The sequence below is a fragment of the Drosophila miranda genome, chromosome 2 (assembly GCF_003369915.1).
Source record: "Drosophila miranda strain MSH22 chromosome 2, D.miranda_PacBio2.1, whole genome shotgun sequence".
NCBI classification, from domain to species: domain Eukaryota; kingdom Metazoa; phylum Arthropoda; class Insecta; order Diptera; family Drosophilidae; genus Drosophila; species Drosophila miranda.
In genome coordinates this window covers 30,527,709-30,552,554 of record NC_046675.1, presented here as the reverse complement: position 1 = coordinate 30,552,554, position 24,846 = coordinate 30,527,709, and the positions used below count along the sequence as shown (strand labels likewise).

At 41.0% G+C, this 24,846-nt stretch overlaps 4 protein-coding genes across 5 annotated transcripts in view; 2 read left to right on the top strand and 2 right to left on the bottom strand.

Annotated features, from left to right (window-relative positions):
- LOC108156572 overlaps window positions 1-18,054 on the bottom strand; it is a 220,604-nt gene extending 202,550 nt beyond the window's left edge. The window contains exons 1-2 of the mRNA XM_033388648.1: window positions 17,606-18,054; window positions 16,593-16,793 (exon numbers count right to left, since the gene is read on the bottom strand). The gene's annotated coding sequence lies outside the window, so the exon portion shown is untranslated. The remainder of the gene's footprint in view (window positions 1-16,592; window positions 16,794-17,605) is intronic.
- LOC108156578 lies at window positions 2,370-3,235 on the top strand. 2 transcript variants are annotated; one of them, XM_017288113.2, is made up of 2 exons: window positions 2,370-2,480; window positions 2,539-3,235. In XM_017288113.2, exon 2 carries the CDS (start codon window positions 2,548-2,550, stop codon window positions 3,136-3,138), a length of 591 nt encoding a protein of 196 aa, XP_017143602.1. In that variant the 5' UTR covers window positions 2,370-2,480; window positions 2,539-2,547; the 3' UTR covers window positions 3,139-3,235. The 2 variants fall into 2 exon arrangements, with proteins under 2 accessions (XP_017143602.1, XP_033244541.1); XM_033388650.1 differs by having other exon boundaries at window positions 2,371-2,480; window positions 2,544-3,235.
- LOC108156577 lies at window positions 9,858-10,549 on the bottom strand. The gene is made up of 4 exons (XM_017288112.2): window positions 10,390-10,549; window positions 10,246-10,334; window positions 10,047-10,191; window positions 9,858-9,988 (listed from the first exon to the last, which is right to left on the bottom strand). The coding sequence occupies exons 1-4, from the start codon at window positions 10,481-10,483 to the stop codon at window positions 9,936-9,938; spliced, it is 381 nt and encodes a 126-aa protein (XP_017143601.1). The 5' UTR covers window positions 10,484-10,549; the 3' UTR covers window positions 9,858-9,935.
- Window positions 18,055-18,916: 862 nt separating the features above from the next.
- LOC108156574 (proteasome subunit alpha type-6-like) lies at window positions 18,917-20,352 on the top strand. The gene is made up of 2 exons (XM_017288107.2): window positions 18,917-19,045; window positions 19,111-20,352. Exon 2 carries the CDS (start codon window positions 19,119-19,121, stop codon window positions 19,863-19,865), a length of 747 nt encoding a protein of 248 aa, XP_017143596.1. The 5' UTR covers window positions 18,917-19,045; window positions 19,111-19,118; the 3' UTR covers window positions 19,866-20,352.
- The last annotated feature ends 4,494 nt before the right edge of the window (window positions 20,353-24,846 follow it).

The window sequence follows — 24,846 nt, the reverse complement described above, 5'->3', positions numbered from 1 at the left end:
TTAATAAAATAATTAATAAATAATTTACGACATTTTTTTGTTTTAGGTAAAAATTATGTAAATATTTTAAGCACAAATTTAAATATTTGAATATATAAAAATAGTAATACAATTTAAATGTTATGCCATTTTAGGGGACATTTTCTTAAGGAACTGGTTCAAAATATTCCAAAGATATAGGATTAATTAATAATTAATTAATAATTATGTAAAAATTATGTAATTATTTTAAACACAAATTTAGATATTTAATATATAAAAACACAAATTTAGATATTTAATATATAAAATTCAAGTTAGGATTTTTCGTAAGAAACTGGTTCCAAATATTCCAAATAAATGGAAATACTTAGGATAACATTTTAAAATTTGATTAGGAATGTCTCGTTTGGGTCCCCGTCTCTGGGTCTCTCCAAAATATTCCTAGTTTTTTCCGCACTTTACACAAAAATGTCTAAAAATAATGTATTAACTGTTGTATATTTTTCTATAATTGCGAAACTGATTTGTTGATAATTTCCTTTGATATTTTCTGGGCTGTGCCTGCCCTGTACCTCTTCAATAATTTAAAATATTACGAGATTTATCTCTGAATCGGGGGCAGCATTGAGGGCATGGGGTAAGCGGCAAACGATCCGAATTGTGGGGATTGGGGAATCAGTTTCAGGGATTGGGGGGATTGCTTGGTGGCAAAAACGCAGCTGCTTATTAACATTAATTTCCCCAAATGTGTGGTTACGTTTAAGCCGCAACAAATGCCAGGAAAAAGCACCCATTTCCACCCCTCAAGCTGCCAGCCTCCCTCCAATGTATCTGTATTTACAATTATTAACGTGTATGACACACACACACACAGACACACACACACACATGGAATCCACCGACAAATGTGCGAGGGCAACAGCAATAATAATGTATCTGTATCTGTGTGAATAATGATAAATGTCTGTATGTGTGTGTGTGTGTTTTTGTGTGTGTCCTCTTGTTGGATTGGGGGTCTCTTGGGTCTGTGGGGCCAGGCAATTAAATTAAACTTAACACAGGACCCCTGGCCCAGGGTCCGAAAATGTAGCCCCCAAAAGAGAGACAGAGAGAGCGATCTCCAGCTGGTGGTCCGCTGCTGCTCCATGTGTGGGCGTGGCATTGGCAATCAGCAGTTACAGTTACAGCAGCTAATTATAAGCATTGACTACTGGAGGTTTAACGACACACCAGAGACTGCCACTGCCACTGCCACTGCTCCACCTCGGAGGCCAATCCAATGGACGGCTCAATTATATTTCAATAAAATTGACACTTTTTATTGAGTAAAGCTTGGAAGGGGGGGCTGTGGGCTGAGGATTGGGAGATGAAGAATTTTTGGCACACGGTTAAAAACAAAAAAAAATAATACTTTTTAATACTGGCCACGGTAGCAGTAAACTTGTTTGCAATAAAATACAAAATTTCCACATGAAAAAAAAAAAAATAATAATAATTGAACTTTTTATTTACGCTTCAAACCAAATATATTTGGGACTTTACAAATATTTAATGAATTATAATTTTTTTTTTTTATTAGAATTGTATTTTGTATTTTTTATTATCAAATAATATCACTGGAATTTATTTTTAAAATTTCAAATCTGAATTACATACCATCACAAGAAACTTCTTTTCCTGTTTACGAAATAGGAATAAAATTCTTTTAGGGGGGGAGTGGAGTGGAGGCATGTGGCATATACTTGCATAATAGATTCCTAGGATCAGAACAATGGCGGCTAGGATAAACGCACTCCAGATCAGAATGTGAAGCACCAAAAACCACTGTGCATATTCTATGGAATTGCACGGGGAATAACACTATGCATCGTTCACATATGAAGATTATTTGCTTACGTTGTATGCATTCCACAATCATGTTCAAAAAGGAAGTGAATATCGCAGATCCTGCGACGAAATATGCAATATTTTCTGGCCATCTGCCGCACATTTTGATTTCACGAGTCACGAGAAATTTTCAATCTGACAATGCATGAAAAGAGAACGAGATGTACGAGTAAAACACATTTTTCAATGTATTGCTGTGCAGGGTGGCTGCTTTTTGGGCTGTTTCAAAAGATCTTATAGTCTCTGAGATCTGGACCAGACAGACATGGCGCTATCGACTCGGCTATTGATGCTGATCAAGAATATATATACTTTATGGGATCGAAAACGCCTCCTTCTGGGCCTTATACACATCCATTTTCGGCACATATCTGGTATACCCCTATTTGATTTGGTGACTCTGCCCGAGGGGGATACTCAAGGATTCGAAACATTGTATACCCTTTCTTTCGGCAGATACTTATCCAGAGATCCCCCAGAGATGTCGATTTTTATCAGAAATAGATAGCATGCCATTCTATTCCTAGAAACAGCTGTCGAGTAAATCACATCGGAGCAAAACTAAATGCCTCAACATCAAAATTATCCATAAAGAAAAGCAACGAATTTCAGTGAGTAAAATACGAAAATATGTGAATGTGAATCCCCCATGATCAATCCCTGTTAAAGCACAGCGCCATGTCCGGACCGAATACAAAGCAACAGCTGCGCGGAATCCTCAAGGCTGCCAGAACCAGCCACCAGTCGAGCGTTGCGGGTTCGGTGAATCCTGACGACGAGCCCAGCACCTCGAGGCAGGCCCAAGATGGTCGGAGTCGTCAATCGAAGTCGATAACGGCCGTCGACTCTAATGGTACTCTCTGCAAGCAGGGTGCCATCGAATGCCATGTGCCCAACAGCTCGGACGACAGCATCAATGGTGTGGACGTGGCTTCCGTCCGGGACCTGGAGAGCAGTCACAAATATGTGTCCAGCATTCGCACGGATGACTGGAACTGCTGGACTGAAACGCAAAGCAATAGCGAATCGGTGTATCCGGCGGACTCGTTGTACACAGCCGATCCGGTCGTTACAGTGGATCGTCTCTATCCGATGGCCCCCAGCCCCGACCGTGGGAGCTTCTGGAGCGGCTTTGCCAGCAGCCTCTGCGACTGGTTCAAGTGCATTGCCGCCGGCTTTGGTCTGACTGGCCAGGAGGCGACCTCGGCCTGGTACAAGCACTGCTGGGACACTCTCGCATCCGACTCTACACCACCACGCTCAGGCTGAAGGGCAACACTGCCATAACCATCGTTCCAAAATAGCAATTTTTTGCATTTAAATTAGGTTTCAATTGAACTTGAATAAACTCTAATTACGAAGATCACTTATCCTTTTGTCTTCGTTCGAGTAGTCGTGATATCTATGCCCGGGATCCCCCATAATCATCAATCAACACGAGACGACTGTGATCTTCCTTGCTTCTCCTTAGATAGATTATCCATAGTTTTCTACAAAAATTACCTTAAACCACGGCAAATCAATATACCTATCAAGGAAGAAAAGAAAGACCCAGTAATTAATTTTTTTTTAACTTTTAAAAATCAAATTTTTAAAATAAATTCCGCAAAAAATTATTAACTTTAAATTTTTATCGCCTAATATTTTCCAGGCTACAAACTGTTTGGCTCCGATTTAGCTGCATTAATCAGCTTTATAGAAACCTCTGATTTTTTTTGTTATATATATTTAAAAAAAAAAATTGTTTATATTTTTCATATTTTAAAGTTTGTTATATTTTTTTATATTATTTTATACTTTTGTATATTATTTTATATTTTTTATATTTTTCAAATCAATCAATACACCCAGATTCAAGATACTAAAGTTTTGTGCAAAAAAAGAAGCACAACACCTGATTTTATTTTTTATTTTTTTTTTATATAATTCTGAATATTTTTTTTATATTTTTTTTATTTTTTAAATTTTGTTTATCTTTTTCATATTTTTTGAATATTTTTTAAAAAGTTGTTGTATTCTTTTTATGTTATTTGTATTTGAATATAAAATATTATCACAGACACAATGGTATTTTTTTTTAAATTATTTATTTATTTTTTTTTTTTAGTATTTAAAAAAATTTGTATTTGATTATAGAATAATAATACAATTATGTTGTTTGCTCTTACTGTTAGAGCAACTTATGGAACAATCACAAAGAAAAAACGAGGGGGAACGTTGTGAGTTGCTGCGGACACCGCAACTATACAGTTATACCCGATACTAAGTCAGTATGGCTCTCCTCCGGCAGACGCCGCTAATATTAAACGACACGACAAGGAGTGCGTGCGAGAGAGACAGAAAATCAGTCTGAGCGTGACGTCGGGCGCTGCGTAGCCAGTGCAAATTGAGTTGTTCCTTTTGGGTATAAAAATGATCTGATCTGATCCAGATTCAGCAATCTGATAGATATGGTCGTTATCTATGATTCTGAGTTTTTAGTTTTCTCGAATCTGCAATATTGTGGATGCAACAGATTTTCGTCCTTTGTGGGGGCGGAAGGGGGTGGGGCGAAATTTTGAGATATACGTTTTATAGTGAGTGTTTGAGATGCCAAGCTTTTTTGGCACCTATGTGTTTCAAAAATGAAAAGAGATTTCGGGTTAAACTTTAAAATTCGTATTTAATCTTGGTGGCTTAGCGGAAGCCGATTGCTTGCTATTGCCAGATAAACCTTATGCGAGATCGATATGCAACCAATGCGCAGAGGCGTTAGCATAGAACTAAACTATAGACGACGGCGTTAGATCAAAGTGATTGCCGAAGTGGCGGCAGCAGATCAAAGTAGTTGCCGAAGTGGCGGCGGCAGAGAGCCCCTTTAGCGGGAGAGCGCAGCAGCTCTGCAGAACGTCAACGTTTTACAACATAGGCGGCTCTCTCTGCTCATACAATAATAATGTTAAAGTTACAGTTATTCTTCAGCGGCTGGCCCGAACATACTCCCCCCGTTGGGAGCTAGTCTCTCAACAGATTCCTTAAGGGGCAGCAAACATAGCCGAGTGACGGCCCTCCTGATGTTTCCTGAGGATGTCTTCAGGTCAGCGACGCGACACACTCCGTCCTTGCCCAAAACGACATCGACCACTCTAGCCAGTGGCCAACGCATTGGAGGAAGATTTTCGTCCTTCGCCAGAACGAGGTCGTTCTTGCAGATGTTTTGCGCGGGGGTACGCCACTTCGCGCGCTCTTGCAAAAGAGTGAGATACTCTTCGCGCCAACGGCTCCAAAATATTTGCTGTAGTTGGGTGACCTGCTGCCAGCCATCCAGACGATTGTAGTTCAGCTTCGTTAGGTCAGGCTCGAGGATTTGCTCATGGGGGCCGCCTAAAAGCAGATGAGCAGGAGTCAAAACGTCTAAGTCATCAGGATTTTCTGAAAGCGAGAGCAAAGGGCGAGAGTTAACAATTGCAGTGATCTGACAGATCAGAGTGCGCAGCTCGTCGAAGCTAAGCACAGATGGTCCAACTGAGCGGTACAGGTGATATTTTGCGGTCTTCACGGCCGCTTCCCACAACCCGCCAAAATGCGGAGAGCGAGGTGGGATGAAACGCCAGTCGATCGAGTCAGCCAAGCAGGATTCGTGGACCTCCTTCATATGCGGTTCGCTCAGACAAAGCTTCTTTAGCTCCAGAAGCTCGTTCTTGGCCCCAACGAAGTTTGTAGCATTGTCCGACCAAATTTGACTTGGCCTTCCTCGAGTGGAAGTAAAACGCCTTAGTGCGCCTAGAAACGATGCGGTGGTCAAATCCTTTACGAGCTCCATGTGTATAGCCTTAGAAGTGAAACAGATGAATACGCTAATGTAGCACTTGATCGGAGGCCTCGTGCGGATTTCTGATCGGTAGAAAAAAGGTCCACAGTAATCTACTCCAGTGACTTCAAAAGCTCGAGATCCTTCCAAACGTTCCTTAGGTAGGTCTCCCATGATGTGTTCGACCATGCGTGGCCTAGTCCTGAAGCATCTCACACATCTGCTGACGACCCTTGACACTGCCTTAACACCTCCAATGGGCCAATATTCCAGCCGAATTTTGGATAGCAAGGCGCGAGGTCCGGCATGGAGGTTTCTTTCATGATAATATCTTATCAGCGCAAAGGTAATGGAATGTCCCTTTGGCAGAATGAGCGGGTGCTGAGCGTCAAATCCTAGTGATGAGTTGCCAAGACGACCTCCAACTCTAAGTAGTCCAGAATGATCGATGAACGGGTTGAGCGAACTAATAGAACTGGATTTCATGACTTGACCATTGCGCCGAATCTCCTTTATGCCCATCCACAAATTTGCCAGCTGAATGTGTCGAATTAGAAGATGCGTTCCTTGCCGAATATCAGAAACGGTGAGTCCTGGATGCCTAAGACGATGTATAAATTTATGCATGTAGGCGAATGTGCGCTGCATGCGAAAGAATGAATTCGCAAATTTGCATCCGGACGTGAGATCGGCATGTGGAGACGTGATTAGCAATCCTCTCTTGCGAAGCTCCAAAGTTGCTATGTTGTTAGATGGAGATACAGGCCACTTATCCTTGGAGCCTAGCAAAAAGGATGGGCCGTGAAACCATAGCTCTGACTGGATAAGATGGTTGGGAAGCGAGCCTCTCGAGAGAATATCAGCAGGATTTAACGATGTGGGAACATAGCGCCATTCCATGGCTGCCGTCAACTCCTGAATTGATGCCACTCGATTTGCCACGAAAACTTGAAATTTAGCTGGCTCGTCCCTAATCCAAGATAATGCTGTTGACGAATCCGACCAGCAATAGAACCGACCTGTAAAGATTCCCATGTCCTTTACATTCTGCATGATTTTCGCAAGCAAATGGGCTCCACTTAATTCCAGCTTAGGAATCGATATAGTCTTTAGCGGCGCCACTCGCGACTTTGAGCACAAAACGTGGCTCAAAGACTGGGCTTCCCTGGACACGACATACACGCAAGCGCCATATGCTTCTAAGCTGGCATCACAGAATCCGTGAACTTCTGTAGCCACACTAGAACGAAGAACCAAGCGAGGAAATGAGATCCGAGAAATGCTTGCCAAACTATTTCTCAAGTCCATCCAAGTTGAATGCAACGCTGAGGGTAGGCTTTCATCCCAATCCAAATTTTCTCTCCAAAGCTGCTGAAGGAAGATTTTGCACCTGACAATGACTGGATTTATCAATCCAAGAGGGTCGTAGAACCGCGCAATCGTAGATAAAACCGACCGCTTTGATGGCTTTGAGTTTGTGTCCAGTGCGGACAAGGCAAAAAGCAGCTGATCCGAAGCAGGGTCCCACGCTAGGCCGAGAGTTTTGGCAATGTCGCTTCCATCATTAAACTTTAGGAACTTCTCTATGTCATCTTCAGGGGTTCCCTCAAGTACTTCCTGGTGACTGGAGCACCATTTCCTAAGTCTAAAATTACCACGGGACAGTAAAGCTGATGTTTGGTGCATCTTGTCCATGACCTGTGCGACCGAATTACCGCCCGAAATAAGGTCATCCACGTAAAACTCCTGCCGCAGAGCAGCTGAGCCAAGAGGGTAGGACTCACCCTCGTCGATGGCCAGCTGGTGCATTGCGCGGACCGCTAAAAATGATGCAGCCCTCGTCCCGAATGTGACGGTGTCTAATGTGTAGACTTGAACCTCGGACTCGATGGAATCTCGCCATAGGATGCACTGATACAAATTGTCGGGTGGAGACACTCGTACGCAGCGGTAAGATCTAGGCGCTAATGTTTTACTCTAAGCAAAGCCGCCTATGCTACGTGTGTGTTAGAGAGAGACAGGGCGAGAAAAAATGAAATTGTTTTCTTGATGCTGGCTATAATAATAATACGATCCAATTTAGATTCTGCAGTCTAAAAGATATAGTCATTCTCTACGATTCTGCGATTTTTGTTTTCTCATATCTTTAAAATTGTGGATGCCACAGATTTTCGTCTTTTGTGGGGGCGGAAGTGGGTGGGGCGAAGTTTTGAAATATTTTTGTAGCAGTGGCATATCACAGAAGGCTGGATCCACAACATCGTTGCTCTAGCTCTTATGGTCTTTGAGCACTAGGCGCTAATAGGGACGGACAGACGGACGGACAGACAGGGCTCAATCGACTCGGCTATTGATGCTGATCAAGAATATATATACTTTATGGGGTCGGAAACGATTCCTTCTGGACGTTACACACATCCACTTTTACCACAAATCTAATATACCCCAATACTCATTTTGAGTATCGGGTATAAAAAAAAACCTAAAATACTTTGAAATAAATATCGAAATACTTAATATAAATATAAAATACATTTACTTTATATATTTTTTATATTTTTTAAAATTACATTTAAATATAAAATTGATTTATATAAATATTTGTAGGTTCAATAATTACAGTACATAATGTTATCGTATATTGTTATTATTAATATTACACGAAAAAAAATATATATATTATTTAAATAAAGTTTTAAGCAATTTCCACAATCTGATAGCAAATCTATTGGTATACATTTTTAGGTAATTTTTGTGTGGGTGTACTAATTTTTCTGTACTATTTATACTCCTACTTCTAGTCGTCTTTCCATCTAGAAATATCTAATAATTCCCTTGGAAAAACCCTAGATAAATAGACAAATGTATCTATAATCCCCTTGCCATCTGTCATGTTTTTGACATTAATTCTTGGCATTTTGCGGTTATATACTCACTTGATTTGCCTCTTGATTTTCCCCTTTTTGGCAGCCACTTAATGCCTTCATCAAATGGAAACCACAGAATACGTATCCCTCTCTGACTCTCTGTCTCTCGCTGGATGCATCTGCATTGTTATTTCAATTGAAATATCAAAAAGATAATTACCATAATAATATTGCAGCTACCAACAAAAGGTAGCATAGCAGAGGGGTACAGAGAGGGTGGTTGGGGGGGAACAGAGAGAGAGAGGAGTGACAGAACACAATGGCAGTGGTAATAAATGCAAAATGAAAGGCGAAAATAGAGCGCACAGAACACACACACGAGAGGGGTGGTAGGGAGGGAGGGAGGTAGGGTGGGAGGGAGTACGTGAAATTTATTACCGCCAAATACACTATGGTGCTGGGGGGACGTGCTGGTGTTGAAGTCCCATAAAGCGCTTTTCCACACACACTCGCACACACGTGAAAGGACTCACACATATGAAGCACATTAGCGATTTGAAATCAACTTCAGGGAAACAGAAACAGCACAGAGAGTGGGGGAAAGTGTTGGTAGACCAGGGCTAAAGCTAGAAAGGGACAGATAGAGAAGGAGGGAGACAGAGACAGAGCTCGCGGGGGAATTCTTTGGCACAAATTTGAATTTTATTTGCTACTTCCGTTCGTCCGTCCATCCTGCGCCTCGCATCAGTACTCCTTTTCCCCCACACCGAACGAGGTACGACTGCCGCAGCACCTGCCCCAAACTACCCATCAAGTTGCAAGTAATTTAGTTGAAGCTTCCTACGCGGCAGCGTATGGAGATGCTGACAAAATTTGAGACCACATTTTGAAGGGATTTTTGCGGGGGTGCGTAGGCTTCCAAATCAATGCCTTGAACGTCCTCATCGCCATCGCCATCGCCACCCGCCACCAAACGGACAACATGCCACACGGAAGAGTCGCCCAATTTTCTTTCTGCTATTTGTGAATTTTAAATTATATTTCATATATCTGACTGGTGTTTCAATTTGAGCCCATTGCCATGGGATCAGCACTTTCGGTTGAGCGGAATATTCAATATTTGTCTTGTACACGAATGCATTCACTGGGAATGCCTTTCCACGCGTTTGACTTGATTTTTATGCACATTTTGAGGCCAATTAGCTACCTGCTAACTGACTCCCACTGACTCAATTTTAGCTGCTATTGCGGCATTTTGCCGCTAGGTGGGATATACTTTTGTACAATTTCAATGGCTCTTTGGTTGGCAGCAAGGAAAAGCAACGAACAAATTCAGACGAAAGAGCACTTCATAATTTATTAAATACAAAAATTCACAAAAATTTCATTCCTAATCATAATCGGTATCGTCAGAGCGTCCCATAGTATACAATTGATATCCAAAGCCAAACTGCAAAAAGCGCTGTAAGAGAAAGAGGTATTCCGTCGGGTCCTGCAAATGAAATTGACGGCGGGCTTACCGGGATGGAAGGCAAGTTTCACTGAGGTGTTAACAATGTCAGCCGTTTCAGAAAGTTTCGTTAGAAGTATGATGTTTGCAACGATAAAAAGGACTCCGCACACGATCGCTACCACGATCCATACCATCACAAGAAACTTCTTATTCTGTTTACGAAATAGGAATAATAGGGGGGGTGGGGAGTGGAGGCATGTACTTGCATATTTAATTCCTAGGAGCAGAACAATGGCGGCTAGGATAACCACACAACTGGTAACAATGTAAAACACCAAAAACCACTGTTCATATTCTATGGAATTGCACGGGGAATTACACTATGCATCGTATAAAGATTATTTGCTTACGTTTTATGCATTCCAAAATCATGGACACAAATGAATAGACTATCGCAAAATATGCGACGAAATGTGCATTTTTTTCTTGGCTTTCGTAACACATTTTGATTTCACGAGTCAAACAAAATTTAATACAATTATTCAATCAAGAAATTTTCAATCTGACAATGAAAGAAAAGAGAACGAAATGTCACTGGAATATGCCACTCGATACAAAGAACGAAAGAATTGAATATGTACATCAAATATGTCAGTGAGCCGCGGCTGGTGTCATTTAGCAGGCCCAAACATTTGAGCCCTGTTTGTAGAGATGTTTTATTAGAGTAAGTCACAGAGGCTACTAGCCCTAACCCTCTGCTTCTGCCTCTGCCTTTGCCTCTGCCTTATCCGCTCTCACTTAGCTTCCCATGGCTCCATGGTGTACATCATCACGGTCAATGGGTTTTAATTAGCCGCCTTTTTTTGGGTCTGCAGGAAAATGGAAAATGGTTGGCGGCCGTAAGTAAAAAGTGAATTTGTAACCCGAAAAACGTGAGATGACCGCCGCCAGGCATTGTGTGTGTGAGCTTTGGGGATTCAGTGAATTTTATTTTAAGTTGATTTTATTTTTTAGGTTAGGTTAGGTAGGCAGTAGCCTGGAGGGGCTTATGTTTTATTTTTGTTATTTATTATTTTTTATTTTTAATATTTTTATAATATTTATAATATTGTTTATATCATTGATTATATTTTATTTGTATTATTTATTATATTTTTACTATAAATTTAATTTTTAATATTTTTTAGTTATGTATTTTATCTTTTGTTTTGAAGATTGTTTGAAGATTCGATTCATTGAAGAAAATGTATTTAAAGATCTTTAGGTGGAAAATTCAATAAATATCCTACGACAAAAAGGCATTGAAAACCGTGTATTGATGCTTTCAAAGCTTACCATTCCTCTGTGGATTTTCAGGTCTTCTAATATCCACCAATCCATGAAAAGCACTCCGAACAAATCCCTTCAAAATTGGTCAAAAATTTTGTCAGCATCTCCTCAACTAAATTTAAAAAGAAAAAATAAAAATCTGCCGAATTTTTAATTAAATCTCGTTGCATATTTGAGCTGTTGATGCAACCAGCAGTGAGGCATCCATCGAGCTATAACTCGTCTGGGAAGGGGGCAGAGGGAGGGAGGGGTGGAAAAGGTGGGAAATGAACACGAAATTTAAATGAATTCCAGTTTTCGGCGGCAGCGACAGCGACATTTTGTTTATGGAAATATTTATACAAACATATACATATTTTTTGTTGTTGTATTTTATTTTCTAGTTTTTTAATTGAATTACAACAGATTTGTTTGTATGGGAATGAAGGGTACATACGATATATGGGGGATATTTTTAGAGAATAATTTAAATGTGCCGCTTCTGGGATGCCGTTGAATGTCAGCTGACAAATTGCTAATTGAAAGAGCTCTACGGGAAGCGAAGCTCTTACATGAACTAGGCGTGGCATGCGCCCACACACATGTGTGTAGCATGTGGGGCAAGAGTTTGCTCTGAATATCCAGTGACCTGTGCGAGTCGCGTCGCATTTGTTTGCCCAAATGCAGAGAGAAAGAGAGGGAGAGGGAGAGGAAGGAGAGGAATCGCGAACATGGGTGCCCCGCCTAACGATGGACACATGGTGGGGGTGGGTGTGGGGCCCCCTTCATTTCTCGCTGATTTATATGCAAAACGCGCTAAAAAAAAAAAAAGAAAAAGGAAAACAGTTTTTCAATTAAATTTTCGTTTGAGGATCTGTCGTTGTCGTCGTTTGTCGGTTGCTGGGATTTTTCGAATTTTCCAAGGCTGTCGTATAATTTATTAGCATTAACATTAACCCTCCCCCCCATTCCATGGCACCCCTAAAGCCTGAACCCCAGGCTTCGTCTCCATCAAATCGCGACTCTCAAAACCAATAACAGAAAAAGAAAGAAAGCAAAAAAATAAAAAAGGAGACAAATTTTGTGACAAAATTTGCTTTTCACTTTGGAAAATTAAAAACCGAGAGGAGAAAAACAAAAAATAGATGGGGGAATAATATTCTTGTTTCATTCATCATCATTGCAGAAATTTGCTTGATGAAGCTTCCAGAGAGAGTGAGAGAGAGAGAGAGAGAGGGTAGCTCTTTATAGAATGCACTGGAAAAAAGCGCGGTGACTTTATAACTCCCTAAGAGACGCCTTTTCATTCAGGGAAATTGTTTTTAGATTAAATAATTTGTACCAATAGATTTGCAAAAGATTTTATATTAATATGAAAATATGCGATTTAAATATATATCATTTTTCAATTAAATATATATTTTTATAGTATTTCAATAAAAAATAATATATAAATATAATATATACAAATAAATAATACTATAAACAAAATATATGTATAGTAAGTATTTGATTTTATCTTTAATACCAATACCAATAAATTTGTTCGATATATACATTTGATGTAGAACATTTTTATGTAGAATAAATATTTTATATTTCGTTAAAATAAAATTCCGAAAAGTGTAATACGTTATATGTATTTTAAAATATTTTTCTTTGTATTTTAAATATTGGGCCACCTTAGAAATATTTTTTAATATATTTTTCTTTAAAATGCTCTTTTTTTTGTTAGTAAAAACTTTGTATTTGATTATAAAAAATTAAAACAATTTATTTTTTTGCTGTTACTTTTGTTTAAATCAAAGTGAATTTTATTTAATTTCACTATTTTCGTATTTAGAAATTGCATATTTTATTAAAATATGGGTGTGGCTATTTTTAGGCATTACTAGCGTTTTTTATATATTTTTAGTTTAATTTTTTAGAATTTTCCACCAAAAACTATAATTTTAAACAAAAATAAACGAACAAATCGTAAAAGGAAAGGCTAGGGGAATCAAAAAACTGCTTAAAGGAATTCTAGATCCCTTTATGAGGCATCCAAATCAAAGAATGTATCATCTACAGTCTCCTATATATCATAAATCATTTCTAGTAAAATAGAGCATTCCCATGGCCCGCTTTTCTATAAATGAAAGTTTTTTTCCATGTTATTTCCATTCTTTTTTTTTTTGGCGACTGCAAACTTAAATCCGAAAGGCATTTGGATATTGATTTACGTTTACTTAAATGGCAATATCAAATTGCAAAAGCAGCCAGTAAGCCAGTCAGCCAGACAGCAGCAACCCTTAGCCCTGACAGACAGACAGATAGACAGCCCCCCAACCCCCCCAACCACCCCATACCCCATGGAAACGTATCGAAAAATGCGAAAATTGTACAATGAAAATTGAAGTGAAATTAAACTAAAGCCCCGAGGCGATAACGACTGAATGTCTCCACTGTGTGTCTCCGTAGTCGCCCCCACCCCCAACCAACACTGTATAGAGTGGGAGTCCCCCCTCTGTGTCTCTTCCGACTTGTTGGCATTCATTTAGCTCTGTGGCCTGCCGGACCGCTCCCAACTTTGGGACACTTAAGCGTCCGTCCGACTGGTGCTGGCTGCTTCGAGGGCCAAGAATGTAACGACAATGTCTTCCCCCAATTTCCCCCCTCCCTGCCCCGTCCATGGTATACTTTCTAATGAGACAAAAATTGCGATTTGAATGCAAATAACTGCAGGGGCCTGCTCCTTCACACGACGGACAACAATTACATGGCAATGGAGTGGATACTTCAGGGGAGCATAGGAATTGTGTATCTGTATCTGAGATTAATTCGGTGGGAGGGAGAGACGTAGAAAGGGGGGCTTTTGTGTCAAGGGGCATTTAAATTTGACAAAATGAAATGTAGAAAATATTTTCGGTTTCGGTTACGGGGCTCTCGAGGTAGGGATCGGGGTCGGGGTCTGTCTCTCTTGGCGGCGGCTGCTGGCATTTTAATGAAGTTCTTAAAAAGGTGGACCGCCGACAAAAGGGGGAGAGAGGGAGAGACACGAAACAGAGAAAGAGAGAGGCCCCTTCCCACCACAAAAGGTAGAAAACTGTCACAAAAAGCTGCCCAAAGAGGGCGAAGCGGAGAGAGAGAGAGGGTATAGAGCGATGGAATAGCTAGTAGCTTTTGTTAGCCTCGTATTTGCATTTAATTAAATGCCAATAATTGAATCAATTTGCACCCATGGAATGTGGCGTGGAAAATCTCTGCCACTAATCAACAGAACAGCCTTGGACGCCCCCCCCTCCACCCGTTCATTTTATTAATTTGAAGGACAGTACAGGACACTGGCACACTGGGTAATAGGCCATAAAGCCACAGGAATGTGGGACTAGCCTTCGAGTTTTGTGTCATAGCCTCCTCCTCTTGGAAATACCTTCAGAAAACATTCCGAAATTTAATTTGATTTACTTCGTAGTCGTTTCCATTGGCATTTTACCGTTTACCTTTACGGTTCGTGTGTATCCTGTGGCTTTTTTGAGACGGCTATGGAATTTCTAGTTAACCAATTTTGTCCTCTCTTTCGATTTGCTACCAACAAAATTATCTTTGTCGAAATTTTAGAAAATTTGTTTCTTTTTTTCCTTTCCCTTACTTGAAATTATGTTTAAAATGGAATTTTAAATGGTATTTTTGTACTTTTGTACAGATAAAAACGGTATGTCTATAATTTCATAAATCTCTCACATTTCATTTGACCACATTTTTCTCTTTCTGCCAGACTTTTTCATTTAGTTAAATTTTGTACCATTTCCATTTAAATTTAATTTCGTTTTCAATTTCCTTATAAAATGTTTTCTCTCTGTACAAATCAAATTTTAGCAACTAATTATATGCATATGGGTTTTTATCTATTTTTTCCGGAATACATATTTGCTTTAAATCGCCCCATGAAAACCAATCAAATATTTATTGCTATGCTTTTTGTATGGCTGGGGGGTGGGGGGGGGGGGGGGGGGGGGGGGGGGGGGGGGGGGGGGGGTGTGGTTTGTTAGCTTGTTTTGATTTGATTAAATGTTAACATTTTGCACAAGTTAACGCCAATAAATAAAGGCCAGAAGGTGGAACATTATACAAATATTGCAATTGCAAATACCATTTTTTTTTTTTGTGTTTTTTTTTTTTTGTTTTCAGCAAATGAAAATGCCTTTAATTTAATTTCAAATGCAAGTATAAAGCGGTACAGATTAAAGTGTTAATGCAACATAAAATGTTGTTTCTATTTGTTTTGTGTGTGCGTGTTTCTATTTTTTGCGGTTGCATCGATGGTTTAGCGAACAATTTGCATGGCAGCCACAGAGATACACACATACACACATACACGCGACCCGTACTTTCCAGGCATTACAAAATACTAAACTGATTATCCCCGGCAGCATCGAATGTGCGGCATTTGCGAATGGTTTCTCGTTGCCGTTCTGTTGCCGCGCCGCTGCTCCATCATTATAAATTCAATTTAGTCAATCGAACCGGCTGTCGTAATTTGATTATGTTGATTTTTGCACATTAATTGCATATTTATTGACCCGGCCAACTGCACAATTCGATGCAAGAAAAAAAAAAAATCCCATACCATGGCAATGGCCCCTATTGTTTGTTTGAAATGTGTTACATCAACATGGAATTTGTTATGGCAGTTTAACTATTTTAATTGTCAATCAGAATGGACTTATTGACTGCCAGAAACATTTTTTGCTCTGATGGCGTGCAAATATGTACATCTTTGGGACTGCTTTCGATAGGGATATACCTTCCATGTATCAACTATAGTTTTATATTCTTTTTATGTGATTCCTTATTTCATTCCCATGTAGGCGAAAACTAAGAAGCAGAAAAATACAACATCGCAAGCGCCCCGAGACCGACCCGAAGCTCCTACAGCAATGCAGAGTGGGAGAGACAGAACACCCGAAGAGTGGGCAGAACTGTAAGCTAAGCTTCCGAAGAGTGGGCAGAACTTTAAACTCTGCTTCCTAAGAGTAGGCAGAACTGTAAGTTAAGCCACCGAAGAGTGGGCAGAACCCAAAGCTTAGCGGGCAGAGATAGGGTTATCTTCAAGTAGGCAGAGCGAGAGGGAATGAAAGCAGATCAGCGTATATTTTTGCCGACGGGAACAACGCTGCGCTGTAAGCTGTGGAAGGCAAAGAGTTGAAAAGGAGAGAAGGAAAGCAGGAAGATAGAAAAACTTTACTTTGACGTGGAATCGTAAATAATACCTAAAGTCGGATATCTTCTAAGCTCTACAATTACAATTATAAATTTCACTCACCTTTAATTTATTCCTCTTCCATTTCATTCTGTACTTCGTCTTGTACCGTTATTCTTTCTCGGTATTTGTTGTTGCGTTTACACACAACGATTCCGGAATAATGACGAAAGAAAGACCCGACAAATGGAAAGATATTTCTAGCACTCGCAAAACAAAAAATGCTGCACTGCGCTCATACACTTTTCATTTATACTCCACACTCTTTAAAAAAAAAACAGCAAACGCATTTCGAATAAGACCACATTAATGAAAGGTGCGACAACAGAGGCATCACTCTGACGCTGCTTGCATAATTTGATCAAATGCATGGCACACTTCAAGAGAGAGAGAGAGCGTAACCTCGCCAAGATTTGCAAAGCGCCACCTCTCCTACTGTGACACTTTGAGCGAGAGAGCTGACCATTTGCGCTCGCTCTTTCTTATATGCTGCTTCTTCGCTGCTGGAGTGGGAACACACATTGCAAGACATCACGTGACCAAACGACCAAAAAAAGAAAAAAAAAAAATAAGACGCTGGAACTGAGGGGTGATTTTGTTGATTTTGAAACATAAAAAAAAAAGAATTACCGCATCAAATAATATGTTTTTTTATGTATCACTTCACTTTTTGCACTTCTCTGCTTATATCGCCTCGCCACGCCTTTTGACGCCTTTTCCGCACGCCTTTTTCGCCTTGCCTTTTGTATGCCATTTTTGTTTGTGGACCGCCTACGCACTTTTTTTTTTGCCATTTTCAATGTTTAATCAGTTTACCACAACACTTGACTTCACTTTTTGCTCATATTGCCGTCTTTTCCATCGCCTCGCCCGCCATGCCTTTTGCGCCTTTTTCGCTCGCCTTTTGCCGCCTTTTTCGCCTGCCGTTCGCCTTGCCTTTTTCGCCTCGCCTTTTGTATGCCATTTTGCCTGGTGGATCGCCTCGCTCTTTTTCTTACACTAAAACACTTTTCTTGTCATTTTCAATCTTTAATCAGTTTTTAATCAGTTCACCACAACACTTCACTTCACTTTACTTTCTGCACATTTCTTGCATATATTGCCGCCTTTTTCCCTCGCCGATCGCCTCGCCTCGCCACGCCTTTTTCCTTTCGCCATGCCTTTTGTACGCCATTTTTGTTCGGGGACTGCTGATTTTTTTGCACTGAAACACTAATTTTGGCCATTTTTGGCCAACCCTACACTTTACTGCACAAATACGCGACACTTCTTTCCATTTGATTTACCGAATTAACCCGTTTTTCGCGGACCGAAACGCGGGGCTGACCTCTGAAGTGGTCGGGGGCGGGGAAAAAACTGCGACGGCGATGCGTGACCGGCTTAGCAGACGCTCGTTCCATGCTCTCGTTTCTCATTCCCACGCTCTCTCACCTGCAATCTCTTGCTAATTGTTCGCTCATTGGAATTGCTCGCTCTGCTCTTCCTCTCTCCCTCTCCTAATGCAAAGGCAGATCGAAAGTGTGTGTGGCTGTGGTCACCTGCCGATATGAGAGAGTGAGGGGGAGTTAGTGGGTGGTCTAGTGGTTCGCTCATTCCATGCTCTCTTGCTGCTGTTCTCTGCTCTCATGTTCTTATGGCTCTGCTACTGCGAAATGAAAGCGACAGTTTCGCTCTCCCGTTTCTACTGCAAATGAAAGCGAAAGTGTGTGTGGCTGTGGGCACCTGTCGGTGTGTGGGAGTGTTCTGGTGAGGGGGAGTTAGTGGGTTGCAGTGGCTTAGTGGCTTGCTCTTGCTGCTTCTCCCTGCATATTGCTCTCATATTTGACATTCGATTCTGCTCTCGCGTTCTTATTGCTCTGCTACTGCAAAATGAAACCGAAAGTATCGCTCTTCCTTTTCTACTGCCAATGAGGTGATCGAATCTGTCTCTCGTCGTCTCCCTTTCTAGCTTAAAATGAAAGCGAAAGTGTGTGTGGCTGTGGGCACCTGTCGGTGTGTGGGAGTGTTCTGGTGAGGGGGAGTTAGTGGGTTGTAGTGGCTTAGTGGCTTGCTCTTGCTGCTTTTCCCTGCATATTGCTCTCATATTTGACATTCGATTCTGCTCTCGCGTTCTTATTGCTCTGCTACTGCGAAATGAAAGCGACAGTATCGCTCTCCCTCTTCTACTGCCAATGAGGTGATAAAATCTGTCTCTCGTCGTCTCCCTCTCTTGCTTAAAATGAAAGCGAAAGTGTGCGTGGCTGTGGGAACTGTTTGTGGGAGCGAGATGGCGAGTGTTCAAGTGCAGTGTGGGTGCAGCCAAAGACAAAATAGCTATCAATATCGTTGTATATTGAATATTTGGCACATATTATTTTAAAAAACATGGTTTTCCTTGAATATGTTGTCATAGAGAAAGTATTAGGGAGATATATTCCAAAACAACTCCCAGATCTTGACATTAGTGCCATTTTCCTAACAAAAGAGTGGAAAATATTTCCGAATTGATGAAAAGAACCTGCATATCATCAGCAGAAGTAAGATTAAATGAATTTTCATCCAATATTTCACAATATTTTTATAAATATTCTCCTGTTTGCAGCTTCAGAAATGTCACGTTTAAGGGCAGGCCTTGATCAGCAGATCACCATCTTCTCGCCATCGGGGGATTTACATCAGATCGACTATGCCAGGAAAGCGGCAGCCTTGGAGAACACCACAGTGGCGCTGAAGACCAAAAACGCAGCAGTTCTGGCCACCCAGAAGCGGATTACCGACAAAACCATCGTGCCCCGGTCGGTGAAGCATTTGTTTCGCATCACCCCAAAGATTGGCTGCGGCATGACAGGCCGCATCGGCGACTCCCACTTTCAGGTGCGGCGGTCCCGCAACGAGGCCAGCAAATTCAGATACACCTGCGGCTACGATGTCACAGCCAAGGCGCTGTGCGAACGCATGGCGGACATCAATCAGGTGTACTCGCAGCATCCCGAAATCCGTCCGCTCGGCTGCAGCATGATTCTGATCGAGTACGACGAAAAGCTAGGCCCCACGCTCCACATGACGGATCCCGGGGCCGACTGCAACAGCTACAAGGGCTGTGGCCTGGGTCCACAGGCTGACCAGGCGGAGGCGTTCTTGGCGGCCCACTTGAAGGGGGTTACCCGTAATATGTCCGAGGAGAAGGCCATACAGCTGGCCCTCGAATGCCTGGGCACTGTCTTGGATATTCGCTTCGAGCCGCTGCACTTGGAGGTGGGCATTGTGAGCAAGGCTCATCCAGAGTTTCGGATGCTGGACGAAATGGAGATTGCAGAGCAGCTGAATAATATGCTAAGATCTTCACAAGGCTCTTAAGAAACCCCGCACCCAAAGACATTACTACATTAGACATTACTTCTACTCTACATAAGACATAGCTTCTACATGTAGTAGACTCAAGCAAAAGCTCTCTGGAGAGCGCGACTCCAGCATAAGGCTTGAAGGGCCAAACGAGAGCCTTTATATTTGTATTTTCTTTTGTAAAGCCAATATCCTTGTTGGAAAGACAGTCCCACTCAACCGAGGGGCTCTACCGCATGACTAGTGTCGGATGTCGGATCTACATACATTACCTATCGAAAATGATCGAAAAACATATAAATTACAATCGTATCGCATCTTTTGGGTTCGCAGTTTCCAAGGGGCCATTCCCAGCCATCAACCGAGGGGCTCTACTGCATGACGCCTGTAAGGATGAGCCGTTGCCTTAGTCTCATGCTTTATTTCCCCTTAAATTGCTTTTGTTTATTATATTTAAAGTCTAACCACAAACTTTTCCAACAAATTTCCACTCAAATAAGCCTTGTATTTGTAAAGGAATTATTAATTGCCTGGAGAGAGAGAGAGAAGACCTCAATCGAGTTGATTTGCTGGCATAAAAAGGCTTAAACGTCTATAAATTTGCTCTCAGTGTGGCCTCTGAGGCATGTGCTTTGTTGTGGCCAATAGATCCCACTGGCTTTGGGATTTCTTTCCTTGGAAAATTATATGCATATACCGCAAGCTTTTGCTGTGGCTTCTTTTGCCAAATTGAGCGAGCAGGCAGCTCCCCCATGCATCAATCTCAATCAATGAAACCCGAACTTTTGGATGCCACAAAAGATACTCGTCTCCCCAATGCACATGCTGCAGCAGCAGATGCAGAGACCGAACGTGTCTCAATAACAAAATTAACAGAAATTGCAACATATTGTGCGAGTGTGCCCCATGCCCCGTGCGCCCTTGCGGTCTGCTCGTCCTGCAATCAAATGCCAAAAGAGAAAAATGAACACAGTACGTGAAAGGCCAACATCTGTGTCAAATTGATATTAAAAAGGAGTCGAGATGTGGCAGCAGGAGCCCAAGAAAAACCCCCCCAAAATCTAGTATCTCTATGACTAGACCGTTCCACAGATACCAAAAAATATGAGAAACAAGCTGGAATCTGGTTAATTATTGAAACATTTGAGGGTGCCACACCCACGCACCTTCCAATCCGTCACAGCTTGTGGTTCGTGCCACAAAAAAAAAGCTTAATGAAGCGACACACACAAGAAGGAAAAAAAGAAGATACATATGTTTGGAAGGAGGTCACAGTCTTTGGCAACTGTTGCAACCCCCAGAGAGCTCGTGGCAGGTCCGAGCAGGGACTGGGACACACACACCCGCCACATGTGACCAAGAGTTTTGTGTGGCTGAAATTGGCATTGGTTGGGAGGCCATTGAATATGATAGAAATAGAAAATACGGAGTACGTGCAAAAATTTCAACGCTTGATTAAATTTCGAGTCACAGTCGAGAAGATTGCCAAGGAATCGAATGGGCATGGCCCAACAAGTGTTGGGTCCAACTTGAAAGACAATCAGGCAGCAATTTAAAACCATTTTCACTGTGGCCAGAACCCACCCAGTCCCCCAATCCCCAAATCCGGATGAATGCCACCTGCTGGCCGTGCGGCAGTAACTTCTGCCTGATTAGTTTTGATTTGGTTATTTGGCATTACGAAATATGCTTGCCCTTTTTTCTCAGAACTCTCTCCCTTCTTCTCTCTTTTTTTTTGGTTTGGGATAAACTAATTCCCAGTCATTCGATGACGCAGCTGTATGCTGAATCCCGACCAGAAGGACAGTCTTGGAGTGGGTAGACATGTGCTTCAAGTTTTAATATAAACTTGTTCATTGTGCCATATGCGACGGAAGTTTTGTCCGAAGGTTAACTAAATAAACTCATCTCTTAACTGCAAGGAATGGGGTAGAACAATTGGGGTATGAAAATTGGTCAAGGAAAGCCGAATCAGAAGGTATCTACTAATCTTTATGGATTATAACAAAATTTTCCTTATAAATACTTTCTGTGGCCTATATTCAACCATCGATTATTAATCGATGACATTATCAAGTGTCCCTTATTGTAAAAAAAACCTTTTTTAAGTAGTCTTAAGTCTCCAATAGTTAATCGATAGCCAAATATACACCGATAATTAATCGATAACATAATTTAATTGTGGCTGCTTCTATAACTTAAGATTTTCGATTATTTTAAAAGTCCAAAAATTAATCTCACATTAAAAATAATATCGATTACTAATTTTAATTTAACACTTTCGACCATTTTCAAAGTCCAACAGTTAATCTATCATTAGAAATAATTTCGATTACTAATCGATAACATTTTAAATTGTGACTTCTTCGATAATTGCACTTTTTGATCATTTTTAAAGTCCAATAGTTGATCTATCATTCGAAATAAATTCGATTATTTATCGATAACATAATTATGTATCGTTTATTGTTCAAATTAGCTTTTCCAAACTGTTTTAAGACACCAATCGTTAATCGACAGCCAAAAGTGCATCGATAATTAATCGATAAATTAATTTAACTGCAGCTTTTTCGATAATTGAACATTTTCGAGCATTTTTTAAGTCCAGTTACTAATCGATAACATGGCAAATTGTGGCTTATTACATAGTTCCACATTTTCGGGATGTTTAAAAAATTGAATAATCATTCGATAATTAAAAATGCTTCGATAATAAATCGATAGCATTCGAAATTGTGGCTTATTGAGCAGTTTAATATTCTTGAATATTTATGCGATAATTAATCGATGTTAATTGAACTTCCATCGTTAGTTTACCATAAACGATAGCCCTTGTTCCACACTGGATTAACTCTACAACCCAATAAATCATTCGATAAGCCACAAAAGCACTACCATTTCATACTCCCATCGTGCCTTATGCCGCATACAATATTGTTATATAAAAATATAGATAAATGAACAAACTATAGATTACTTTTGCCCCACGTATGCACGTGCTTATCAATCCTGTATTTGTATCTGTATCTATTTCCAGGAGCCACACATGGCGCATACTCAATATCAGTTAGTGGCACGTTTCAATGCCGAAAAGCAAAAGCTTCAAATTGCTGCCACTGCCACTGCCACCCCAAAGCCAACAAATCATTAACCCTCTTGCCCCCATTGTGGGAGGCGATTAAGACATTTAAGTGCAGGTCACAGGGGAATGGGGGGGAGGGGGTACAGAGCAGTGGCACCTCTATAATTTGAAAGAAAAAACTGTGCGGGGGGAACGAGCGTTTGTCGCCGCGTGTTGAAGTTTGCCGAATGGGGGGGTGTGGGGGTATGCGGGGGAAGGCATTACACTTCCGCTAAATGTCGCTATTATTTAACAATTTTGTTTATGTATGCTTTTCATGCAGGCCAGGCCCTCAGACCAGACCCCAGCAGCGCAGCGCGGCGCATACCATTGCCATGTGAAATATAATTTATGGTTTTCACTGATTCCCCCCCCCCCCCCCCCCTAGGGCCCAGGCAAACTAAATAGTCGTCCTCGTCCTCGTGGACATAGTTGAAGGAGGGTTCGCCAGTGGCAAAAATATGAAGGAAAACAATTACAGCTGACTTAACACTTCCGTTACTTGTTAGAAAAGCCGCACACGTTTACAACTCGTACTCTTGGTCGTCCTACTCCAGACACAGGTAATCTCGGGGGGGGTCGGGGGTCGTGGGGGCGTGGCGACACATCACCGTTGACGTTGGACGGGGACTTCAGCCGTCGAGGCGGTGCCAAAAACGCACTTTTCTTCCAAGCACTTGAAATTGTAATTTAACACGTACAAAAATATATACGTTTCTTTTATTTTCCCCTTTTTTTTGTAGGAGTGTCCCTGCTTTCTGGCCCTGGTTACGGGAGGGTTTTTAGCCACATTTCTGGTTGGTTCTGGTTCAACATGACCTGCTTTAACTTACAGGGTACTTCAATTAGTAGTTAACTCGACAATTGTATACCCTTCAAGTATTAAACTAAAAGATTAGCATGGTCTTCATGGCTAAGGCTTAAAATAAGTCCAAGGGCAGCTTCTTTATGAAAGACTCAGGAGAAACTTAATCTCTGTGAATACGCATCATGCGGCAGCGCCTCTCGGTCGATTTGGTTAAACTGGAGTCTTAAAATATTCCAAGAGCTACTGCTTTGTGAAAGGTTATATTCAAAGACCAGCAATCTTTCAGGAGAAAGTCAATCTCTGTGAATACGCGTAATGCGGCAGCACCACTCGGCCGATTTGGTTAAGCTGGAGCTAAAAATCAGTCCAAGGGCAGCTTCTTTATGGAAGATTATGAACGAAGACAGCAGAAAGCTATTCTCTGTGAATACGCGTAATGCGGCAGCACCACTCGGACGATTTGGTTAAGCTGGAGCTAAAAATCAGTCCAAGGGCAGCTTCTTTATGGAAGGTTATAGCCGAAAAGAAGCACTCTCTCTGGCAAAACTTATTCTCTGTGATCGCGCGTCATGCAGCAGCGCCAATCGGTCGATTTAATTGCGTTTCTGCCTGGGATACCCTCTTTAAATGCTTCTGTTTGGTGTGGCTAAAGGCCATTGCTCTTCAAATTATTTTAAATAATAGGGTATTTAATCCTAGTTAATTTTTTTTAATAAATATAAGAAAAATATTTTAAAAGTACAAATTCTCCTGATAAATTAAATTCACATTTTTCGTCTATAATTTCTCTGAAGCACCAAGCATCAGCAACCAAACGCAGAGATCCACTTTATAAATCCACTAGAAATAGATCCATTAAAAATATCAAACCATAACAAAAATTCTTTCATTTTTTCGGTAATAGTTTGATATGATTAAAAAAATATAAATAAAAATACCCCCGATTTAACAAGAATTTTAAGAGAATTTTAGAAGCATTTCAAGAGAATTTGAGGAACATTTAAGCAGCATCTTATGAGCTTTTTAGGAGCATTTTGAGAGCACTTTATGACCATTTTGGGAGTATA

What these genes read in the sequence shown, in the direction of transcription:
- LOC108156578 (XM_017288113.2), top strand. Translation starts at nt 2,548, where the DNA reads ATGTCCGGACCGAATACAAAGCAACAGCTGCGCGGAATCCTCAAGGCT.
- LOC108156577 (XM_017288112.2), bottom strand. Translation starts at nt 10,483, where the DNA reads ATGTGTTACGAAAGCCAAGAAAAAAATGCACATTTCGTCGCATATTTT. An exon ending in GATTTTGGAATGCATAAAAC is followed by an intron (nt 10,335 to 10,389) that starts GTAAGCAAATAA and finishes GCAATTCCATAG; the next exon opens with AATATGAACAGTGGTTTTTG. An exon ending in GAAACTTGCCTTCCATCCCG is followed by an intron (nt 9,989 to 10,046) that starts GTAAGCCCGCCG and finishes TTTCTCTTACAG; the next exon opens with CGCTTTTTGCAGTTTGGCTT.
- LOC108156574 (XM_017288107.2), top strand. Translation starts at nt 19,119, where the DNA reads ATGTCACGTTTAAGGGCAGGCCTTGATCAGCAGATCACCATCTTCTCG.